The 22,428-nt window shown below is 45.9% G+C and overlaps 1 protein-coding gene across 6 annotated transcripts in view; it reads right to left on the bottom strand.

Moving 5' to 3' along the window:
- LOC139263142 (neutral alpha-glucosidase C-like) overlaps window positions 1-22,428 on the bottom strand; it is a 237,431-nt gene that overhangs the window by 39,580 nt on the left and 175,423 nt on the right. For all 6 annotated transcript variants that reach the window (XM_070878753.1, XM_070878757.1, XM_070878755.1 and 3 more), the window contains 3 exons: window positions 16,081-16,177; window positions 14,884-14,985; window positions 11,723-11,966 (listed from right to left, as the gene is read on the bottom strand). In XM_070878753.1, the coding sequence (XP_070734854.1) occupies window positions 11,723-11,966; window positions 14,884-14,985; window positions 16,081-16,177 (443 nt within the window). The remainder of the gene's footprint in view (window positions 1-11,722; window positions 11,967-14,883; window positions 14,986-16,080; window positions 16,178-22,428) is intronic.

Below are 22,428 nucleotides of genomic sequence, written 5' to 3'. Positions count from 1 at the left end.
AAGGAGCCCGAATAAAACTGAAGACAATGGGAATCAGGGGGAAAACTCTCCACTGGCTAGAGTCATACCTAGCACAAAGGAAGATGGTTATGGTTGTTGGAGGTCAATCATCACAGCCCCAGGATATCGCTACAGGAGTTCCTCGGGGCAGTGTCCTAGGCCCATTCATCTTCAGCTGCTTCATCAATGACCTTCCTTCCTTCATAAGGTCAGAAGTGGGGATGTTCGCTGATGATTGCACAGTGTTCAATTCCATTCGCAACTCCTCAGATTATGAAGCAGCCCATGCCTGCATGCAGTAAGACCTGGATGGCATTCAGGCTTGGGCTGAAAAGTGGCAAGTAACATTCGTGCTACATAAGTGCCAAGCAATGACTATCTCTAACAAGAGAGAGTCTAACCACCGCCCCATGACATTCAACGGCATTACCATCGCCGAATCTCCCACCATCAACATCCTGGGCGTCACCATTGATCAGCCTTAGCTGGACCAGCCACATAAATACTGAGGCTATAAGAGCAGATCAAATGCTGGATATACTGCGGCGAGTGTTTCAACCTCCTGACTCCCCAAAGCCTTTCCACCATCTACAAGGTGCCAGTCAGAAGTGTGATGATACATTCTCCACTTCCCTGGATGAGTGCAGTACAACAACACACAAGAAGCTCGATACCATCCTGGGCAAAGCAGCATGCTTGATTGGCACCCCATCTGTAATGTCTGTAGCTCCACACTGTGGACGCCTGTGTTACTGCAGCTAGTGTTGTTTAGTAAAGAGCAGGTCACCTGACCAGCAGGTCAGAGGTTGCCGGAACCTGCAGCCACCTTACAGGTTGTGTGTTGCGTGCTTCCCTGAAGATATCACATTTGGCGATGGGAATGGGATGTAATCGGATAATACAAAGCTGAAATTTTTGTTGATGAAGGATTCAGCCAGCCGACAGAGAGACTTTGAGTGCTTCTCTGTTTTTGGAAACAGCTATTAATTCCGAGGTAAATTACGAACACACTTGGTTAAACTGCCAGAATCAAAATGGCTGCCCCTATGGGAGTTATAGGGCATTTGGGGACATTTCAACGCGACCGTGAAAGTTTCAGAGCATATGTGGATCGGCTAGAAATGTTTTTCACTGCAAATAGTATCATCGAAACTCCCGGTAATGAAGACAATAACTGGGCAGTGTTGGATGAAAAAGAGCTATATTCTTAACTGAGGTCGGGCCCGAGTTGTATGAAACACTGATAAATTTGCTTGTGCCGGACAAGCCAAAGGATACAATGCTGAAACAGATTATAACTAAGCTAGAACAACATTACAGCCCCGTTCCATTAGAAATTGCTGAAACTTATCGTTTCGGAATACGAAATCAGAAGGCTGAAGAAAATATCAGTGAGTACACTGTAGCATTAAAAAAGCTATCTATTCACTGTAATTTTGGAGACTTTCAGAACTGAGCATTGCGAGACCGCTTTGTTTGTGGGATGAAAAATTATGTGATCAGAAGAAAGTTATTGACGACGCCTGATTTAGCTTGTCAGACAGCTAGATCGATGAGCATGGTCGACCAATATTCCCAAGAATTTCATACTGATTTCAGTTATCAAACAACTGAGGTGAATCGCCTGCAGGTTCAAAGTAAAAGGCGGTGGGGCCCCAAAGTCTCAGAAACTGGAAATGGGAACAGAGCATGGACGCCCTGCTATCGGTGCCTGGGACAACACATTGCTCAAAGTTGTCCATATGTGAAGGCAGAGTGTTTCGTCTGCAGGAAAACTGGGCATCTTGCGAAGGCATGCCGACTGAAGGGTAAACCAGCTTTCAAAGCGAGGAGTAGAAATCCCCAGACTACATAGCATGGAAGAACAATAACAGGACGAGGAGATGTTAGAGTTAAACGTCATCAGGAGCACAAGGTTAACGGATGGCGATTCGAAAAGTAGCATAATCCACATAGATGTTGCAGGATTCAAGATACCTATGGAAATCGACACTGGTGCATCCGTGAGTGTAGTACCGGAGTCGCTATACCTCGACAAATTGCGGGTTTTCCCATTGGAGAAAGCCAAGATAGAGCTGCGAGGCTACTCGGGAGAGAACGTTCTGGTGGTACGTCGCATCACCGTACCAGTGAAATACAAGGATCAAGTTCAGAGCTTGCCTCTAATAGTAGTGGCAGGAGACAAGCCTGCCTTACTAGGAAGAAATTGGTTGGGATCGCTGAAGCTGGACTGAAGTGAGATTTCTCGTGTTGAAACGAGATTTGCGTCAAAGGATGATGTCATCAAGAATTATCCGAAGGTGTTCTGCAAAATTGGCAGTCCGATCCAAGCTTCAAGGCTTCAGGGTACAGAAGGACGCTAGATCGGTTTACTGTGAGCCACATTCCTTACCATAAGCACTCAAGAAGAAAGTTGAGCAAGAACTCAAAAGACTAGAGACTGAGAACATTGGGCCCAAGTTTCGGCCTGAGTTGCTCCTGTTTTTTTGGAGCAACTGGTTTAGAATGGAGTATCTTAGAAATTGCAATTCTCGGCATTTAGTTTGCTCCAGTTCGAGTCAGTTAGAACAGTTTCAGTTTGGAACAGATTTTCTTTTTCAAAAGAGGGCGTGTCCAGCCACTTAGACCCGTTTTGAAAGTTTAGACAGTGAAAACTGACTCCAAACTAACTTAGAATGGAGCAAGTGTAGATTTTTGTACACTCAGAAAAACCTTGCCTACACTTAGAAAATCAGGCGTAGGGAATTACAGGGGGGGGGGGTTTAAAGGGAAGTTCACAAACATTAAACACTTCAGTTTTACAAATAAACAGCCATCATCAATAATAAATGATAAATACATCAATAAATCAACTAATAAATCAATCAAAAAAAATAATAAAAAATAAAAAGAATTTAAAAAAAATCAATAAATAAAAAATGTTCTACTCACCGACTGCAGCACCAGAAGCCCTCCAACAGCATGCTGGGACGGGGCTCACCCAGTGTGTCTCTCTCTCTCTCTGTCTGTCAGTGTCTCTCTCTCACTCTCTGTCTGTCAGTGTCTATGTGTTTCTGACAGCGAGGGGAGGAGGGGGAGAGGGAGAGGAGAGGAGAGGGAGGGGGAGAGGAGAGGAGAGGAGAGGAGAGGGCGAGGGAGGGGGAGAGGAGGAGGGAGGGGGAGAGGAGGGGGGAGAGGAGGAGGGAGGGAGCGGGAGGAGGAGGGAGGGAGGAGTAGAGGAGGAGGGAGGGAGGGAGGGGAGAGGAGAGGGAGGGAGGGGAGAGGAGAGGGAGGGAGGGAAGGGGAGAGGAGAGGGAGGGAGGGAGGGGAGAGGGAGGGAGGGAAGGGGAGAGGAGAGGAGAGGGAGGGAAGGTGAGAGGAGAGGGAGGGAGGGAGGGAAGGGGAGAGGAGAGGGAGGGAGGGAGGGGAGAGGGAGGGAGGGAAGGGGAGAGGAGAGGGAGGGAGGGAAGGTGAGAGGAGAGGGAGGGAGGGAGGGAAGGGGAGAGGAGAGGGAGGGAGGGAGGGAAGGGGAGAGGAGAGGGAGGGAGGGAGGGAAGGGGAGAGGAGAGGGAGGGAGGGAGGGAAGGGGAGAGGAGGGGGAGGGAGGGAAGGGGAGAGGAGAGGGAGGGAGGGAAGGAGAGAGGAGAGGGAGGGAGGGAAGGGGAGAGGAGAGAGGGAAGGGGAGAGGAGAGGGAGGGAGGGAGGGAAGGGAAGAGGAGAGGGGAGGTAGGGAGGGAGGAGAGGAGAGGGAGGGAAGAGAAGAGTAGAGGAGAGGGGAGGGAGGGAGGAGGAGAGGAGAGGAGAGGAGAGGGAGGGGAGAGGGAGGAGGCTGAACGGGTCCAGCTGACGTGAAGAAGCTGGGCCCAAGACTACGGGCAGGGCCCACCCAGAGCAAGATGCCGGGTGGGCAGGCCCCGCCGAAGGAGTTAAAGGTAGGTGGCCAGGGGGGAGCAGGAGCTTGGGGGGGGGTTGTCGGAGCGGGAGCTTGGGGGGGGGGGGGGTCGTCGGAGCGGGAGCTTGTGGGGGGGGGGGTCATCGGAGCGGGAGCGGGAGCTGGGGGGGGTCGTCGGAGTGGGAGCTGGGGCGGGGGGGTCTGCGGGGGAGCAGAGCTTGAGCTGTGGGGGGGGTGGGTCGGAGCGGGAGCTTGGGGGGGGGGGGGAGGGAGGTGGAGGGTTGAGAGAGCCAGCTGGAGCCAGAGCAGGAGCTAGATGAGGGAGGTGCAGCCTGATCCTCGCAGCCCCAGTGAGGCCATTCGGCCAGGGCTAGGGGCTGCGTGCTTCGGGCCCTTTGCGCTGCTGCACATGCGCGCCCACTGTAGCGCGCCTGTGCAGAGGTCCCGGCACTGATTTCAGCGCAGGGACCTAGCTCCGCCCCCCACAGCTCCAAACGACCTGCAGGGAGCCGGAGAATCTGCAGATATTTTCTGGGCGCGAAAAACGGGCATCCAGGTCGGGGCTGCACCGTTCTAGGCACGGCCCGAAACTTGGGCCCATTATTTCTAAATGAACTATTGAAAAAACAGGTCCACTGGAAGTGCTCAAAAGAATGCGATACAGCATTCAAGGAGTGTAAAAGCAACTTGGCAGAGAGCACCATGTTGGTTCACGATGATGTATCTCAGGAGATCAAGCTAGCATGTGATGCCTCTCCGTATGGAGTTGGAACAGTAATTTCTCATGTATTACGTAGTGGGGAGGAGAGACCAATTGCTTTTGCTTCACGCACTCTGTGCCAGTGAGCGTAATTGTGCGCAAATCGAAAGGGAAGCTTTGGCATTAATTTTTGGGGTCAAGAAATTCCACAAATACTTGTATGGTCGTAAGTTTACTCTCGTTACGGACCATAAGTCCTTGACAGCAATCCTCCATCCAAAGTCCCCAGTTCCAATATTAGCTGCAGCCCGAATGCAGAGATGGGCTTTGATTTTGTCAGCATATACATATGAGATTGAATACAGACAATCAGCTGATCACAGTAATGCTGATGCTATGTCGAGATTGCCTTCCCCATCACAAGGTACACCCAATAGGGAAGAAGTGTTCTATTTTTCATACATTGATGAACTGCCAGTCACAGCTGAAGAGATTGGTAGAGCAACCAAACGTGACTCAGTTATGTCAAAGGTGTATGATTATATTGCAAACGGATGGCCAAACCAGGTAACAGACAAAGATATTCATCCATTCTTCATTCGTAGGAATGAATTATCAGTCGATAAAGATTGTATCATTTGGGGCACAAGAGTGCTTATACCAAATAAATTAAGGTCCAAATTATTAGGAGACTTCCATGACCAGCACCTGGGAATGTGCTTGACCAAGAGTTTTGCACACAGTTACTTATGGTGGTCAGGTCTTGATAAAGATATATAGTACATCGTAAGTCAGTTTACGACATGTCAATCGGTAAGCAAGCAACCACCATCAGTACCATTACAGCCATGGAAATGGCCTCCCAGGGTGTGGCAAAGACTACATATTGATTTTGCTGAGTTAGAAGGACAACAATTGTTCATTGTGATTGATAGCCATTTGAAGAATGTTCCCGATGATGGGGAAGTCCAGAACCAGGGGACACAGTCTTAGAATAAGGGGTAGGCCATTTAGGACTGAGATGAGGAGAAACTTCTTCACTCAGAGAGTTGTTAACCTGTGGAATTCCCTACCGCAGAGAGTTGTTGATGTCAGTTCATTGGATATATTCAAGAGGGAGTTAGATATGGCCCTTACGGCTAAAGGGATCAAGAGGTATGGAGAGAAAGCAGGAAAGGAGTACTGAGGGAATGATCAGCCATGATATTATTGAATGGTGGTGCAGGCTCGAAGGGCCGAATGGTCTACTCCTGCATCTATTTTCTATGTTTCTATGAAGTGGGTTGAGGTGTATCCAATGTGGAAAATAACAAGTAAAACATTAGACATTTTGCGAAGAGTATTTTCTTCATTTGGCCTCTCAGATTAAATTGTTTCGGATAATGGACCACAATTTCATTCAGAAGAATTTGCACAGTTCACAAGCAAAAATGGTGTGAAACATACCAAGGTTCCATCGTACCACCCTGCTTCGAATGGTGCAGCAGAGTGCACTGTACAAATTGTAAAACATGCTCTCATCAAACAAATGTTGGATCCAAATCCAAAGAAACAACAGTTGTCATTGGACCACAAATTGGCTAATTTTCGAATAACGTATCATAATACTCCTCACACAACTACTGGTAGAACACCAGCAGAGTTGTTTCTCAAACAACAGCCACAAACCAGATTCTCGTTGTTAAAACCAAACTTGGCAGTCTGTAGAAGAGGCACAATTAAGACAGAAAGAGAATCATGATAGAGGTAGAGTAAAAGAGAGAAGGTGAGAGTGAAGAACCATCACCATAAATGGGTAAAGTGGTTACCAGGAAGAGTGGTGAAGATATGTGGTCCTCACACATATTTAGTCAAGATGTTTGATAGTGAACACGTTAGGTTTGTTCACATTGATCATATTTTACCCACAGACATGGAAGTAGTTGAGAGTGGGAGTGATTCAATTATTTCTGACTCATCAGATAGTTTTGATACACTAGTAGGATATCCTACATCTAATGTACTGGAAACAAATTCAAGAGAAAGTCAAAATGTAATTCTGAATCTGAATCAGGAAAACAAACAGTCTGCAGTTAGAGAGAGTTCAAATGGAAATCAAGGGCATCCCTTTGAGGAAAACTTCCCTCAGGATCAGCCTCGAATGAGTTTAAATTCAACACTACATTTGGAAGGTTCTGTTCGAGAGCGAAGGTATCCTCTTCAAAACAGAAAACAAGTGGTTGAGCTTGATTTGTAAATATGGCAAAATAAGTCCATATCCTTCGTTATGTATAACCATGCAAGTTATGTATGATGATTGTTATAATAACTTCATCATCAAGGAGGGAGAAGTGTAATGTCTGTAGCTCCACACTGTGGATGTCTGTGTTACTGCAGCTAGTGCTGTTTAATAAAGAGCAGGTCACCTGACTACAGGTCAGAGGTTGCCGGAACCTGCAGCCATCTTACAAGTTGTGTGTTGTGTGCTTCCCTGAAGATATCACACCATCCACTATCTTAAACATTCAATCACTCTACTACCGGCGCTCTATGGTTGCAGTGTGTACCATCTACAAGATGCACTACAGCAACTCACCAAGGCTTCTTCAACAGCACCTCCCAAACCCGCGACCTCTACCACCTAGATGGACAAGGGCAGTAGATGCATGAGAACACTATCAACTGCAAGTTCCCCTCCAAGTTACACACCATCCTGATTTGGAAATATATCGCCATTCTTTCATCGTTGCTGGGTCACAATCCTGGAAAACCCTTCCTAACAGCACTATGGGGTACCTTAACCACAAGGACCGCAGCAGTTCAAGAAGACAGCTCACCACCGAATGGCCTACTCCTGCACCTATTTTCTATGTTTCTATGTTTCTAAATCTCCTCTTAGCCTTCTCTGCTCCAGGGCAATTTGGGATGGGCAACAAATGCTGGCCTTACCAGCAACACCCACATCCCAGAAATGAATTTTAAAAAGGCATAATTTTAATTGGGGCTTTTGTAGAATCAGGAGATTGACTGATACCGAATGATACACAATCAAAGACAGACTTATAATTAAAGGTTTCACTTGGAGGAATAGTAATTATATATAAGAGCAAAACTATTGATAAAACAACAGAGGTGATGTGAGAGTGACTGCCCTTGACATCAAGGCAGAATTTGACCAAGTATGGCATCAAGGAGCCCTAATAAAACTGAAGTCAATGGGAATCAGGAGGAAAACTCTCCACTGGCTGGAGTCATACCTAGCACAAAGGAAGATAGATGTGGTTGTTGGAGGTCCTCGATAGCCCATTGGATAAAGTTTGTTCAGAAAGGATACCAGTTAATTAATTGAAGTTATTGATAAGGCACACATTTAATTTAATTCTACTTGTGTGTAATCATGTAATGCAGAAATGTGTGGATTGTTACGCAGAGGGAGTGCGAGCAATGTATAAAAAGAGGTAGTTTTCACAGGTATCTTTTGAGGAGTATATACAACATTTGGCTTTGGAGAGGGTACAGAAGAGATTTACTAGAATGGTTCCAGGGATGAGGGAATACAGTTATGTGGATAGACTAGAGATGCTGGGATTGTTCTCCGGAGCAGAGAAGGCTAAGAGGAGATTTAGAAACATAGAAAATAGGTGCAGGAGTAGGCCATTCGGCCCTTCGAGCCTGCATCACCATTCAATAAGATCATGGCTGATCATTGCTTCAGTACCCCTTTCCTGCTTTCTCTCCATACCCCTTGATCCTTTAGCATTAAGGGCCATATCTAACTCCCTCTTGAATATATCCAATGAACTGGCATCAACAACTCTCTGCGGCAGGGAATTCCACAGTTTAACAACTCTGAGTGAAGAAGTTTCTCCTCATCTCAGTCCTAAATGGCCTGCCCCTTATCCTAAGACTGTGTCCCCTGGTTCTGGACTTCCCCAACATCGGGAACATTCTTCCCGCATCTAACCTGTCCAGTCCCGTCAGAATCTTATACGTTTCTATGAGATCCCCTCTCATCCTTCTAAACTCCAGTGAATAAAGGCCCAGTTGATCCAGTCTCTCCTCATATGACAGTCCAGCCATCCCTGGAATCAGTCTGGTGAACCTTCGCTGCACTCCCTCAATAGCAAGAACGTCCTTCCTCAGATTAGGAGACCAAAACTGAACACAATATTCCAGGTAGGGCCTCACCAAGGCCCTGTACAACTGCAGTTAAGACCTCCCTGCTCCTATACTCAAATCCCCTTGCAATAAAGGCCAACATATCATTTGCCTTCTTCACCGCCTGCTGTACCTGCATGCCAACTTTCAATGACTGATGAACCATGACACCCAGGTCTCACTGCACCTCGCCTTTTCCTTATCTGCCGCCATTCAGATAATATTCTGCTTTCGTGTTTTTGCCCCCAAAGTGGATAACCTCACATTTATCCACATTATACTGCATCTGCCATGTATTTTCCCACTCACTTAAGCTGTCCAAGTCACCCTGCAGCCTCTTAGTGTCCTCCTCACAGCTCACACCGCCACCCAGTTTAGTGTCATCTGCAAACTTGGAGATATTACACTCAATTCCTTCATCTAAATCATTAATATATATTGTAAAGAGCTGGGGTCCCAGCACTGAGCCCTGCGGCGCCCTCCCATTCTGAAAAGGACCCGTTTATCCCGACTTTCTGCTTCCTGTCTGCCAACCAGTTCTCTATCCACGTCAGTACATTACCCCCAATACCATGTGCTTTGATTTTGCACACCAATCTCTTGTGTGGGACCTTGTCAAAAGCTTTTTGAAAGTCCAAATACACCACATCTACTGGTTCTCCCTTGTCCACTCTACTAGTTACATCCTCAAAAAATTCCAGAAGATTTGTCAAGCATGATTTCCCTTTCATAAATCCATGCTGACTTGGACCAATCCTATCACTGCTTTCCAAATGCGCTGCTATTTCATCCTTAATGATTGATTCCAACATTTTCCCCACTACTGATGTCAGGCTAACCGGTCTATAATTACCCGTTTTCTCTCTCCCTCCTTTTTTAAAAAGTGGTGTTACATTAGCAACCCTCCAGTCCATAGGAACTAATCCAGAGTCGATAGACTGTTAGAAAATTATCACCAATGCATCCACTATTTCTAGGGCCACTTCCTTAAGTACTCTGGGATGTAGACTATCAGGCCCTGGCGATTTATCGGCCTTCAATCCCGTCAATTTCCCGAACACAATTTCCCACCCAATAAGGATATCCTTCAGTTCCTCCTTCTCACTAGACTCTCGGTCCCCTAGTATGTCCGGAAGGTTATTTGTGTCTTCCTTTGTAAAGACAGAACCAAAGTACTTGTTCAATTGGTCTCCCATTTCTTTGTTCCCCATTATAAATTCACCTGATTCTGACTGCAAGGGACCTACGTTTGTCTTCACTAATCTTTTTCTCTTCACATATCTATAGAAGCTTTTGCAGTCAGTTTTTATGTTTCCGGCAAGCTTCCTCTCGTACTCTATTTTCCCCCTCTTAATTAAACCCTTTCTCCTCCTCGGCTGAATTCTAAATTTCTCCCAGTCCTCCAGTTTGCTACTTTTTCTGGCTAATTTGTATGCCTCTTCCTTGGATTTAACACTATCCTTAATTTCCCTTGTTAGCCACGGTTGAGCCACCTTCCCCGTTTTATTTTTACTCCAGACAGGGATATACAATTGTTGAAGTTCGTCCATATGATCTTTAAAAGGTTTGCCATTGCCTATCCACTGTCAACCCTTTAAGTATCATTTGCCATCTAATCTAGCCAATTTGTGGCTCATACCGTCAAAGTTACCTTTCCTTATGTTCAGGCCCTAGTTTCTGAATTAACTGTGTCACTCTCCATCTTAATAAAGAATTCTACCATATTATGGTCACTCTTCCCCAAGGGTCCTCGCACAACAAGATTGCTAATTAGTCCCTTCTCATTACACATCACCCAGTCTAGGATGGCCAGCTCTCTGGTTGGTTCCTCGACATAGTGATAGAAGTGTTTAAAATCCTGAAGGATTTAGATGGAGTAAATAAAGAGAAACTGGCAGAAGGATCGATAATGAGAGGTCACAGATTTAAGGTGATTGAAAAGAACCAGAGGCGACATGAGAAAAACTTTTTTACGCTGTGTGAGGTTAGGATTTGGAATGCACTACCTGATAGGGTGGTGGATATACATATAATCGGGGATTCAAAAGGGAATTGGATAAATACTTTGAGAAAAAGTTGCAGGGATATGGAGAAAGAGCTGAGGTGTGGGACTAACTAGATTGCTTTCCGAAAAAGCCAGCACAGACTCAATGGGCTGAATGGCCTCCTTTTGTGCTGTACTAATCTGATTCTATGATTTATTTATAAATAAAAACCTTCCTCGAACACTTGGGCAGCTTCAAACCAGTTCCCAGCAAATACAGGTCTACAATGAACAAGATAAAGTTTAGCATAAATTTAGCGCAAGTTGACAACCTCAATCAGAAAAGCCCTGGGGATTGCTAGTTTGAGAAATTAAAATGATACACTGGTTTAAGTTGCGAGGCCTATGAAGTTACGGTTAAGATGCATTGCCAGGACAATGCAAAGGGAACTTTGCTCAGCATTGGATTCTTTTATATTTAACTTGATGCTGGCACTGGGTAACAAAAGTGGAGAACAAAATACATTTGCGTAGGCATCAAATATGATAACCCACAATCACTGTCAATTCCCAGCACCTCTGGTGTGGCTTATTCTGTGCATTGTATTCTGTTGTAATTCACTGCCAAAATAACAAAGGAGAAAGAAAGCGAGGTACAGCATCTATGTAGAGGATTGCAGCATATGTTGAAAAGGACACATTGATCAATGTATTGTGAGAAAGCTCCCTGGGTAAGGACTATCCAGCAGCCTAAGACAACTCAACAGCAAAGAAGGATGACCACTTGGGTGAGATACCAAAGGGCTGCAAGCGCTCAAGGGGCTGGTTCCCAACACCTTCAGGTGAGAGGTGGAGGGGAGATTTGCGCATCGGTTCCTCCAACAATGTAATGGTGATCCAATCTCGGGTTTAAATAGCTAGCATAAATCACATACTGATCTGAACCTCTCACTTTGCAATTCCCATAATTAAGCCCGCTGTAGAGCCGATGAACACCCTCTGTTTACTGGAGTGTGGTGGTGCTGTTTACCTGATTACGGGCTCTGCTTTGGTATGGGCCATGTAGAAGAGCGTGTACCAGAATGGCAGCAGGGCATATCGCTCTCGAATTGTTTCCCGGATGATCCTAGTGTTTTCCTCTCCAAACAACCACGGCTCTCGTCGCTTTGCCTCCGCGTGGGAATGGTTCCTGAAGAAAGGCTGGTATGCACCAGCCTGGTACCAGCGAACAAGGAGCTCCGGTTCGGGGCTCTGTACAAACCCACCTACGTCAGCTGGAGAGAAAGCAGAACATTTTTAAAGGGAAGAACAGAGGGTAGGGGTACACCATCCTATTTTTTGGGACATTTTCACCTCTTCAAAGGGTTTTTGAACAGACACAGTTTCTTGAAAAGGCAGGAGGACGGGGAAGGCTTTGAAATCACTGTCACAGCGTTGCCATGTTGGGTCTCGTAGAGAATGCTCACTACAATAGACATTATACAGAGGCAGATGTGACTGACCACGTGGTGATCCTCCTCCACTCGCAAACCAAGTAATAGGTCACGATACAAAATTTACTACCTACGGCATTGCCTCTTTAAATTTCAGAGGGTAGAGTTGCCCTGGTAATAGTCAATTATTAAGCTGCAATACATTAAGCTGTATCATCCTCTAATGTTGTGGCAGCATATATATATACCCTGTGCGCCCAATGGTAAATACATAATGTCCAAACAAATGACTTTCATCCTTGTTATTTAATTTTTCCCTACATTACAACGATGACTACATTTCAAAAAGAACTTCATTGGCTATAAAGCATTTTGTGATCTTCTGAGGGCTTGGAAGATGATATTTAAAATTCAAGTCCTTTCTTTCACTCTCCCCTTTTCAGGTCTCTCTCCCCAGCGTGCCAGTATATTTCTGACCAAGTGGATGGTCGAATACCCCACTCCCAAACGTCTGCCCACATAATCAATCACCCCACCTGAGGCTCGCCTCCTCTCCCTCTTTTTATTAGATTCCTGCCCCTGACCTTTTGGTTCAGATAATCATTTGCTATTTGGGGGAAGTAAGGTGTAATGAATTTGCTTCATGGGTTCTTCGCTTAAGAATTCATAGCAACACATTGCTAATAAGAACTAGTTGGTTTATTAGCAAAGGTTTAACAATCACACTACACATTACCAGTTCATCCACCAGGCTCACAACCACCTGCCTCAGCGTGGATCCCCTGAACTCAACTGGCTGGGGTTTTATTGAGTCTTATGAGCATCATGTGACTGGCTAAGCCACTCACAGCTTAACAGCTGTGAGCATACTCACAGGTGCATACATTACACGAGGGAAGGGCATCTGTCTGTATCCTTCTGCTCCATTGCAGCACGCAGGAGAAGTTGCCCGCACTGCCCGCTAGGCATTCTGCTGCGGATGACAATATTGTGTCCAAGGGCAATCCGTTGATTTGTTTTCTTCATATATTTAACTTGAGGCTTTTCTCCAACTACCACTGAAACTTCACACTATAGCAGGCCTGTCTGGAGCTCCATTTATAATATCCATTACCAAAGTGAGTAAAAAATCATGAGGGCAAGGAAAGAAGCAGAATTAAACAAAGGCTTTGTTTTTACTTTAAGGATAATCTGCCCTCTGTTTAATATTTTTTGCCCTCTCTTCCTGGTCTCTCCCTGACATGTACTATTTCCAGTTAATGCAATGGGCACAGAAAAATCAATCCTCAAACCACTGCCAATGCCACTCACATTGTCCACTGGGAATGCATGAAGGTATCCCTGATTATCCCTCACTCCATGTGGGAAAGTTCCAGTACTTCACCAAGGGATTCCCACTCAATGCATGGGGAATTTTGTATCTGAGCTGTATCCCACTGCTCCACGACAAAGCAAATCAATGCTCCAACAATACAAGGTAACGGCTTGGCTAAAAAGTGCTGGTGTGTCACTCAGTGATACAGACTAGAAGGTTCCAGGTTCACCCTAGTCTACGCTGAGTTAGCTGATCTCACCCAAGGCAGTAGTTGCGATCCCCTTGCGATTGGGAAGTGAAAAAGAAACAGCCAGGGTTTCAATTCCTGATCACTTTCTAATGATTCCGACAAGAAAATGCTTGCATCGAAGCCGAGTGAGGATCTGATGCCGCCCCCACCCCCCCAAAAAAAATGGACATGGTACTGGTACCTGTGCCTGTCGACCTGTCCCCAGCAAGAGTCAATGCCTTCAGGAGAGGAAGAGAAAACATTGGGAAATAAAAGACAAGTAAAAAAATATATATTCCCCATTTGTGATGCCTTTTATAATGTTCTAACTATGTATTAACAATGCTAATCCAAATTAGGAACACAGGAATAGACCATTCAGCCCCTCGAGATTGCTCCGCCAATGGTTGACCTGTACCTCAACTCTATTTATCCGTCTTAGCTCCATATCCTTTGATACCCTTACCTAACAAAAATCTATCGTTCTCAGTCTTGAAAGATCCATTTGTCCCCCATCATCCACAGTCTTTTGGGGCAGAGAATTCCAGTTTCTACTAATCTTTGTGTTCCAGAATTGAATACCTAGAGACCCATGCCTGTGATTTTTAACATGGCTAAGTGGTAGCACTCTCGCCTGAGTCTGCAGGTGACACGTCAGATACTTGACAACATGATCCATGCTGACACTTCAGTGCTGTCTACTGAATGAGACTTTAAACTGATTTGAGTTGATTTGAAGGATCCCGTGGCATTATTCGGAGATCAGCAAGGAACTCTCCGAGTGGCTTGGCCAACATTCCTCCCTTGGTCAACAACACCAAAATTTATCAAAGGACACGACTGCTGCCAACAAACCGGAAACGTTCTGCACAGGAGCAGGCTCGTTAAAATGTTTTTTTAAATGCCGGGGAGGGAGCGGGCTCTGGGGGGCAAAAACAGAAACATCATGCTTCCGGTTGCAGATTAATGCGCAGTACGCTTCTGTGTAGCTTCCCGTCATTCGCAGCAGTCACTCCTTTAATTAAATGGTCACTTAGCTCATTGCTGTTTGTAGGTCCTTGTTATGCACCAATTGCCTACTACATGTGTCTACATAACAACGCTGACTGGACTTCAAAAGTACGTTATTGGTTGTAAAGCACTTTGGGACAGCTGAGGATGTGAAATGTGCTACATAAATGCAAGTTCTTTCTTTCTCCAATATTGACTCTTACCTCCACAGAACGAGATGCCAGTTATACTGAGATTAAGTAGCATCGGGATTGAGATTTTAAGGTAACTCCACTCAGCTACATTGTCTCCTGTCCATACTGCTCCTAATAAACAGAACAAACAGGGAATGCAAAAGCAGATAGAGCAGTAATTAAGTCATCCAACATCCTCATTTTAGTGATGCAATTTTTTTTTTTGCACACTTCAATTCTCTCCATTATTAATGCAACGGCTCTATTTTAGTTGCATGTGAAAGCATGGATCAAGAAAGGGCCGTTAAGCCCACTGATCCTTCAAGCCTCCTGAGGACTTCTAGAAAATGTCTCCTTTCCTCACCTGAATTTCCCATCTCCTGGAGAGAGGCACCGAGCCTCAGCTCCGCACTGAGAAACAGGAAGGGAATGAGTGGACCTTGAAAGCCAGGAGGATTACCCAACATTTATGCCAACCTGTTCAAGCTGGTCCTCCAAGGAGATTTGTCTGCTCCATCGGAATGTTTGAATTGGCACAGGTGATCATGGTCCTCTCGGGTAGAGCAGCATACCTACAAGGTAGGCAGAAACCGGGCGGTTGGGCAGTTAGGATTGCCCAGAATACTTACCCGCCCTCCAGCTGCCAGGATCCTGGCATCCCTTCCAGCGTAAAGTGGGCATTTCTAACTCACCTTTCCACCCACCCACCCGGAGTTAAAATTGGGACCTTTGTGTCTTGATGGAGACTTTCCCACTTTAATACTGTTCTCTGGCAAATTGAAAAAAACAGGTAAGAATCATCTTCGTTTTTTAATTCATTCATGGGATGTGGGCATTGCTGGCAAGGCCAGCATTTATTGCCCATTTCTAATTGCCCTTGCGAAGGTGGTGGAGAGCCGTCTTCTTGAACTGCTGCAGTCCTTGTGGTGAAGGTACTCCCAGTCATCTTAAAACCCAATACATAAAATCTCCCGAAAATAGAACAAGTACACGATGATACATTTGGACACAGCAGGGATGACCTTCTGTGAGGATTCACTGGATTGTCTGCCATAACTTTGGGAGAAATCCCGCAGAAATCCGCTGCCAGTGTACTCTGGATGATCTTAATCCATGAGGTTTTGAAAAACTTTCACTTTGCGCCTGACACTATTGTAAGTTACAGCACAAACACAAACTCAGACCTATCAGTTCCTGTCCTCATTTCCCGCATTCAGTTACACTAACCATATCTCTGGGATCCTGCAAAGAAGGAACGCGTCAAGACAAATGGCCTCTCTATTCCTCCAGACCGACGGATCAGACCTTCTGCTGTTGCCCATTGCTGATGCAAAACACAAAAATATAATGTCAGCTGGAGTTTGCTTTTGCCTTTTACGCAAAAGTTAAAAAAACCGCACTTATCTCAGGGAATCCAGTAGTGACGCAGGAGGGTTATCTGTCTGATTCCATTATCCCATTTAGAGAAATTCTCCAGTTTACTCGATTGAGAGCTCCAGCCCTCACATGCTCTAGGATTTTAAAAAGCGAACATATGAACAATGACGGACAGGAAACGACCCTCTGGTCCATCCAGCCTGTCCCACACAACTACAATGTCCTGTGCATTACAATATATACACTTTCCACTCAAGACCATGGCATCTCCTGGAATAGAAAAACAAGGTGAAAACCAATTTGAGGAAAAAATCTGGGGAATTCCTCTCCGACTCCCTTCGGTGATCAAAACTACTCCAGGAGATCACTCTGGCCCTGATTAATGTCATACAATACCTGTTGTGTATGCAATAACTGTTAGACTGAGTACTGTTTAACTCCAAGGGACACGACCTTGGCTCTGCTTTATTAAAGCCCAAAGTGACGAATATACAAAATGGCTGGCTTTTTATACTTGGGCTGCACACACGTGCGTGCAGCCCAACAGCCTCCAACAGTGGTTAATGATCCCAAAAGCACATACATGACAATACTCCCCTCTGAGATATTAACACAGTGGTTTACGTTCCCGGGTTCACCGTCTCAGTTCAACTCCAGCCTTGGATGAGTGTTCATTCAGAGTCTGTTGTGACTGGTGGCAGGGTGGCTGACCTGGTGGGAGTGACAATGGCCATGTCAGGGATTGAAAGTCCACTTTCATTGAACATGTCAGTAATTGAAAGTCCCGATTCATTGATGACCACTGAGTCCTCTGATGAATGGGGGTAGGTTGGTTGGTCGTCGACTATCTCTTCCTCCGACTGTTCCGGTTCGTCTGTGCCGCAGCTTTGTCTGATCCATATGTTTCCTGCATGTTTGCCCATTTTTGAGCTTGACAATAAATACTCTGTTGCCCTCCTTGGCCATGACAATACCAGCGATCCACTTGGGACCCTGACCATAATTCAGAATACATACAGGATCATTTACAGAAATATCGCGTGACACAGCTGCGCGATCATGATACTCTTGCTGACTTTGTTTTCTATATTCAACACGATTATTCAAGTCAGGGTGTACAAGAGATAGCTTGGTCTTAAGACCTCTCTTCATCATTAGTTCAGCAGGCGCGAGCCCGGTAAGCGTGTGTGGTCTTGTCCTATAACTCAGCAGTATGCATTACAGGCGGGTCTGCAGTGACCCTTGGGTTACTCGCTTCATACTCTGCTTTATGATTTGAACATTGCTGACCTTATATGTTTGATACCATTGAGTTTCATGAACTCTTGAAACTCCTAACTGGTGAAGCACGATCCGTTGTTGCTAACAACGATGTCAGGCAGACCATGTGTCGCGACCATGGCACTAAGGGCCCAAGTTTCCACAGGATAAAAAATGGGCGCCCCTCCGAGCTGGGCGCCCGTTTTTCGCGCCTAAAACGGCGCCAGAAAAAAACGCGCTATTCTCGAGCACTTTGCAGCTCCTTGTCTGTTTGGCGCGGCGCCCAGGGGGGCGGAGCCTACACTCGCGCCGATTTTGTAAGTGGGAGGGGGCGGGTACTATTTAAATTAGTTTTTTTCCTGCCGGCAACGCTGCGCGTGCGCGTTGGAGCATTCGCGCATGCTCAGTGTGAAAAAAACATTGGCATGCGGCCATTTTTGTAGTTCTTTGTAGCTGTTTAATTTTTGAAAATTTTTTAATAAAATCACATTGCCATCAGCACATCAGCACTGAGGCTACCCTTCTCACTGTCTCCTTCCCCTCCCTCCCCTCCACGGCAACAAGCCGCTGTCTCCTTCCCCTCCCTCCTCTGCGCGGCAACAAGCCGCTGTCTCCTTCCCCTCCCTCCCCTGCGCGACAACAAGCCGCTGTCTCCTTCCCCTCCCTCCCCTGCATGGCAACAAGCCGCTGTCTCCTTCCCCTCCCTCCTCTGCGCGACAACAAGCCGCTGTCTCCTTCCCCTCCCTCCCCTGCGCGACAACAAGCCGCTGTCTCCTTCCCCTCCCTCCCCTGCGCGGCAACAAGCCGCTGTCTCCTTCCCCTCCCTCTCCTGCACGGCAACAAACCGCTGTCTCCTTCCCCTCCCTCCCCTGCGCGGCAACAAGCCGCTGTCTCCTTCCCCTCCCTCCCCTGCGCGACAACAAACGGCGGTTTCCTTCGAACGATGGCTGAAGCACTTTCACACAGGTAGGAAGATGGTTTATTTAATCTTTTCTTTGCTTATAAATGTTGATTCAGGTTGGATTTATTTGTATAATATTTGTGGAAGTATAAATAAGGATTGATTGTAGAATTTAATGAGTTCCATTCCCCCCCCCCACCTCGTTCTGGACGCCTAATTTGTAACCTGCGCCTGATTTTTTAATGTGTAGAACAGGTTTTTTCAGTTCTACAAAAATCTTCACTTGCTCCATTCTACTTTAGTTTGGAGTACGTTTTCACTGTGGAAACTTTGAAATCAGGCGTCAGTGGCCGGACACGCCCCCTTTTGAAGAAAAAATTCTGTTCTAAAGTAGAACTGTTCTACCTCACTAGAACTGCAGAAAAAAAAATGTGGAGAATTGCGATTTCTAAGATAGTCCGTTCTCCACCAGTTGCTCCTAAATATCAGGCGCAAATCATGTGGAAACTTGGGCCCTAAGATTCTCAATGGTAGCTGTGGATGTGCTGGATGACATGATTATACACTCCATCCACTTCGAATATGCATCCACCACAACTAAAAAGATCTTCCCCAGAAAGTCTATGTGGATTCTGGACCACGGTTTGGACGGCCACGACCACAGACTCAGCGGCGCTTCCGCTGGTGCTTTGCTGAGCTGCATGCAAGTATTGCACTGATGCGCACATGATTCCAGCTCAGAGTCAATTCCCGGCCACCATATATGAGACCTGGCGATGGCTTTCATCATTAAAATGCCGCGATAGAAACATAGAAAATAGGTGCAGGAGTAGGCCATTCGGCCTTTCGAGCCTGCACCACCATTCAATATGATCATGGCTGATCATGCAACTTCAGAATCCCATTCCTGCTTTCTCTCCATACCCTTTGATCCCTTTAGCCGTAAGGGCCACATCTAACTCCCTTTTGAATATATCTGACGAACTGGCCTCAACAATTTTCTGTGGTAGAGATTTCCACAGGTTCACAATTCTCTGAGTGAAGAAGTTTCTCCTCATCTCGGTCCTAAATGGCTTACCCCTTATCCTTAGACTGTGACCCCTGGTTCTGGACTTCCCCAACAACGGGAACATTCTTCCTGCATCTAACCTGTCCAATCCCGTCAGAATTTTATATGTTTCTATGAGATCCCCTCTCATTCTTCTAAATTTCAGTGAATATAAGCCTAGTTGATCCAGTCTTTCTTCATATGTCAGTCCTAGCATCCGGGAATCAATCTGGTGAACTTTCGTTGCACTCCCTCAATAGCAAGACTGTCCTTCCTCAGATTAGGAGACCAAAACTGTACACAATAGTCAAGGTATGGCCTCACCAAGGCCCTGTACAACCGCAGTAAGACCTCCCTGCTCCTGTACTCAAATCCTCGCGCTATAAAGGCCAACATGCCATTTGCCTTCTTCACCACCTGCTGTACCTGCATGCCAATTTTCAATGACTGATGTACCATGACACCCAGGTCTCGTTGCACCTCCCCTTTTCCTAATCTGTCACCATTCAGATAATATTCTGCCTCCCTGTTTTTGCCACCAAAGTGGATAACCTCACATTTATCTACATTATACTGCATCTGCCATTCATTTGCCCACTCACCTAACCTGTCCAAGTCACTCTGCAGCCTCTTAGCATCCTCCTCACAGCTCACATTGCCACCCAGCTTAGTATCATCTGCAAACTTGGAGATATTACATTCAATTCCTTCGTCTAAATCATTTATGTATATTGTAAATAGCTGGGGTCCCAGCAGTGAACCTTGCTGTACCTCACTAGTCACTGCCTGACATTCTGAAAAGGACCCGTTTATTCCTATTCTTTGCTTCCTGTCTGCCAATCAGTTCTCTATCCACATCAATGCATTATCCCCAATACCATGTGCTTTAATTTTGCATACTAATCTCTTGTGTGGGACCTTGTCAAAAGCCTTTTGAAAGTCCAAATACACCACATCCACTGGTTCTCCCTTGTCCACTGTACTCGTTACATCCTCAAAAAATTCAAACAGATTTGTCAAGCATGATTTCCCTTTCACAAATTCATGCTGACTTGGACTGATCCTGTCACTGCTTTCCAAATACGCTGCTATTACATCTTTAATAATTGATTCCAACATTTACCCCACTATCGAGGTCAGGCTAACCGGTCTATAATTCCCTGTTTTCTCCCTCCCTCCTTTTTTTAAAAAGTGGGGTTACATTAGCTACCTTCCAATCCATAGGAACTGATCCAGAGTCTTCAGAATATTGGAAAATGACCACCAATGCATCCACTATTTCTAGGGCCACTTCCTCAAGTACTCTGGGATGCAGACTATCAGGCCCTGGAGATTTATCGGCCTTCAATCCCATCAATTTCCCTAACACAATTTCCTGACTAATAAGGATGTGTGCTATGTAGCTCACGTACAAATTTCTCTTTTCCTTTCTTGGACACAACAACACCTTTGTCCCACAGTATACAATCTGACTGAATAGACAGTTCATCTTTGCGATGAATGTAAGGTTTGGTCTCATTTGCTTGGGTATGGCAGACCAATCACCTTTCAGGATGCAACTCTTCACCACCGATAAAATCGGGTCCTGGCTTGTCCAGGTCTTAGCTTGTTGAGCCGTGACAGGGGTTCCTTCACTCTCAAAAGCATCCATAACTAACAATAGGTCCGCTGGTTGTGGCATTTCCACCTCCAGTGTTGGCAACGGCAGACGGCTCAAAGCAGCAGCATAATTCTCGGTGTTAGGTCTATGGCGAATGATATAATCATAAGCGGATAATGTCAGCGCCCACCTCTGGATGCGGGATGAAGCATTGGTATTGATACCTTTGTTTTCAGAGAACAGTGGAATGAGCGACTTGTGATCTGTCTCCAGTTCAAACCGAAGACCAAACAGGTACTGATGCATCTTTTTAACCCCATACACACAGGCTAGTGCTTCTTTCTCTACCATGCTGTAGGCTCTTTCCGCTTTAGACAAACTTTTTGAAACATTAGTGACTGGTTGAAGTTTACCCGACTCATTAGCTTGTTGGAGTATGCAATCAATTCCATATGAGGAAGCATCACAGGCCAATACTAAATGTGTGCATGGGTCATAATGTACCAGCAACTTGTTAGAGCAAAGCAGATTAGTGGCTTTCTCAAAAGCTCTGTCTTGAGACGCACCCCACACCCAGTTGTCGCCTTTTCTTAGCAGCATGTGCAGTGGTTCTAATAGGGTGCTCAACTTAGGTAGGAAGTTACCAAAGTAGTTGAGTAGACCCAGGAACGAACGCAGCTCCGTCACATTCTGCAGCTTGGGTGCATTCTTGATGGCCATGGTTTTCGCGTCCGTGGGCCTGATGACTTCAGCAGCAATTTTCCTCCCCAGGATTTGGACCTCTGGTGCCATGAAGACGCACTTCGAGCGTTTCAGTCTGAATCCCATTTTGTCCAGGCGTTGTTCAGATGTTCCTCGGAGTCACGACCTGTGATCAGGATGTCATCCTGGAACACGACGGTTCTGGAAATGGACTTCAGTAGACTCTCCATGTTCCTCTGAAATATTGCTGCAGCCGAGCGAATTCCAAAAGGGCACCTGTGATAAATAAACAGCCCTTTATGCGTGTTAATGCATGTAAATCTCTTCAACGTCTCGACCAGCTCCTATGTCATGTAGGCCGACGTCAAGTCCAGTTTGGTGAACGATATCCCCCTCCGCTAGCGTTGCAAACAAGTCATCAGCCTTCGGTAACGGGCACTGATCCTGTTTTGAAACCCTGTTGATCGTAGCCTTGTAGTCTCCATAGATTCTGACTGTGCCATCACTTTTCAGCAGAGGAACAATGGGACTGGCCCATTCATTAAATTCAACCGGTGATATGATCCCTTCACGCTGGAGTCTGTCCAGTTCGATTTCGACCTTCTCCCTCATCATATACGGAACTGCCCGAGCTTTATGATGAACAGGTTTTGCATCTGAGTCCATGTGGATCTGCACCTTGGCTCC

Source organism: Pristiophorus japonicus, chromosome 4 (genome assembly GCF_044704955.1).
Source record: "Pristiophorus japonicus isolate sPriJap1 chromosome 4, sPriJap1.hap1, whole genome shotgun sequence".
Lineage (NCBI taxonomy): Eukaryota > Metazoa > Chordata > Chondrichthyes > Pristiophoridae > Pristiophorus > Pristiophorus japonicus.
The sequence above is the reverse complement of the archived record's forward strand: the minus strand, read 5'-3'. Positions and strand labels throughout refer to the sequence as shown.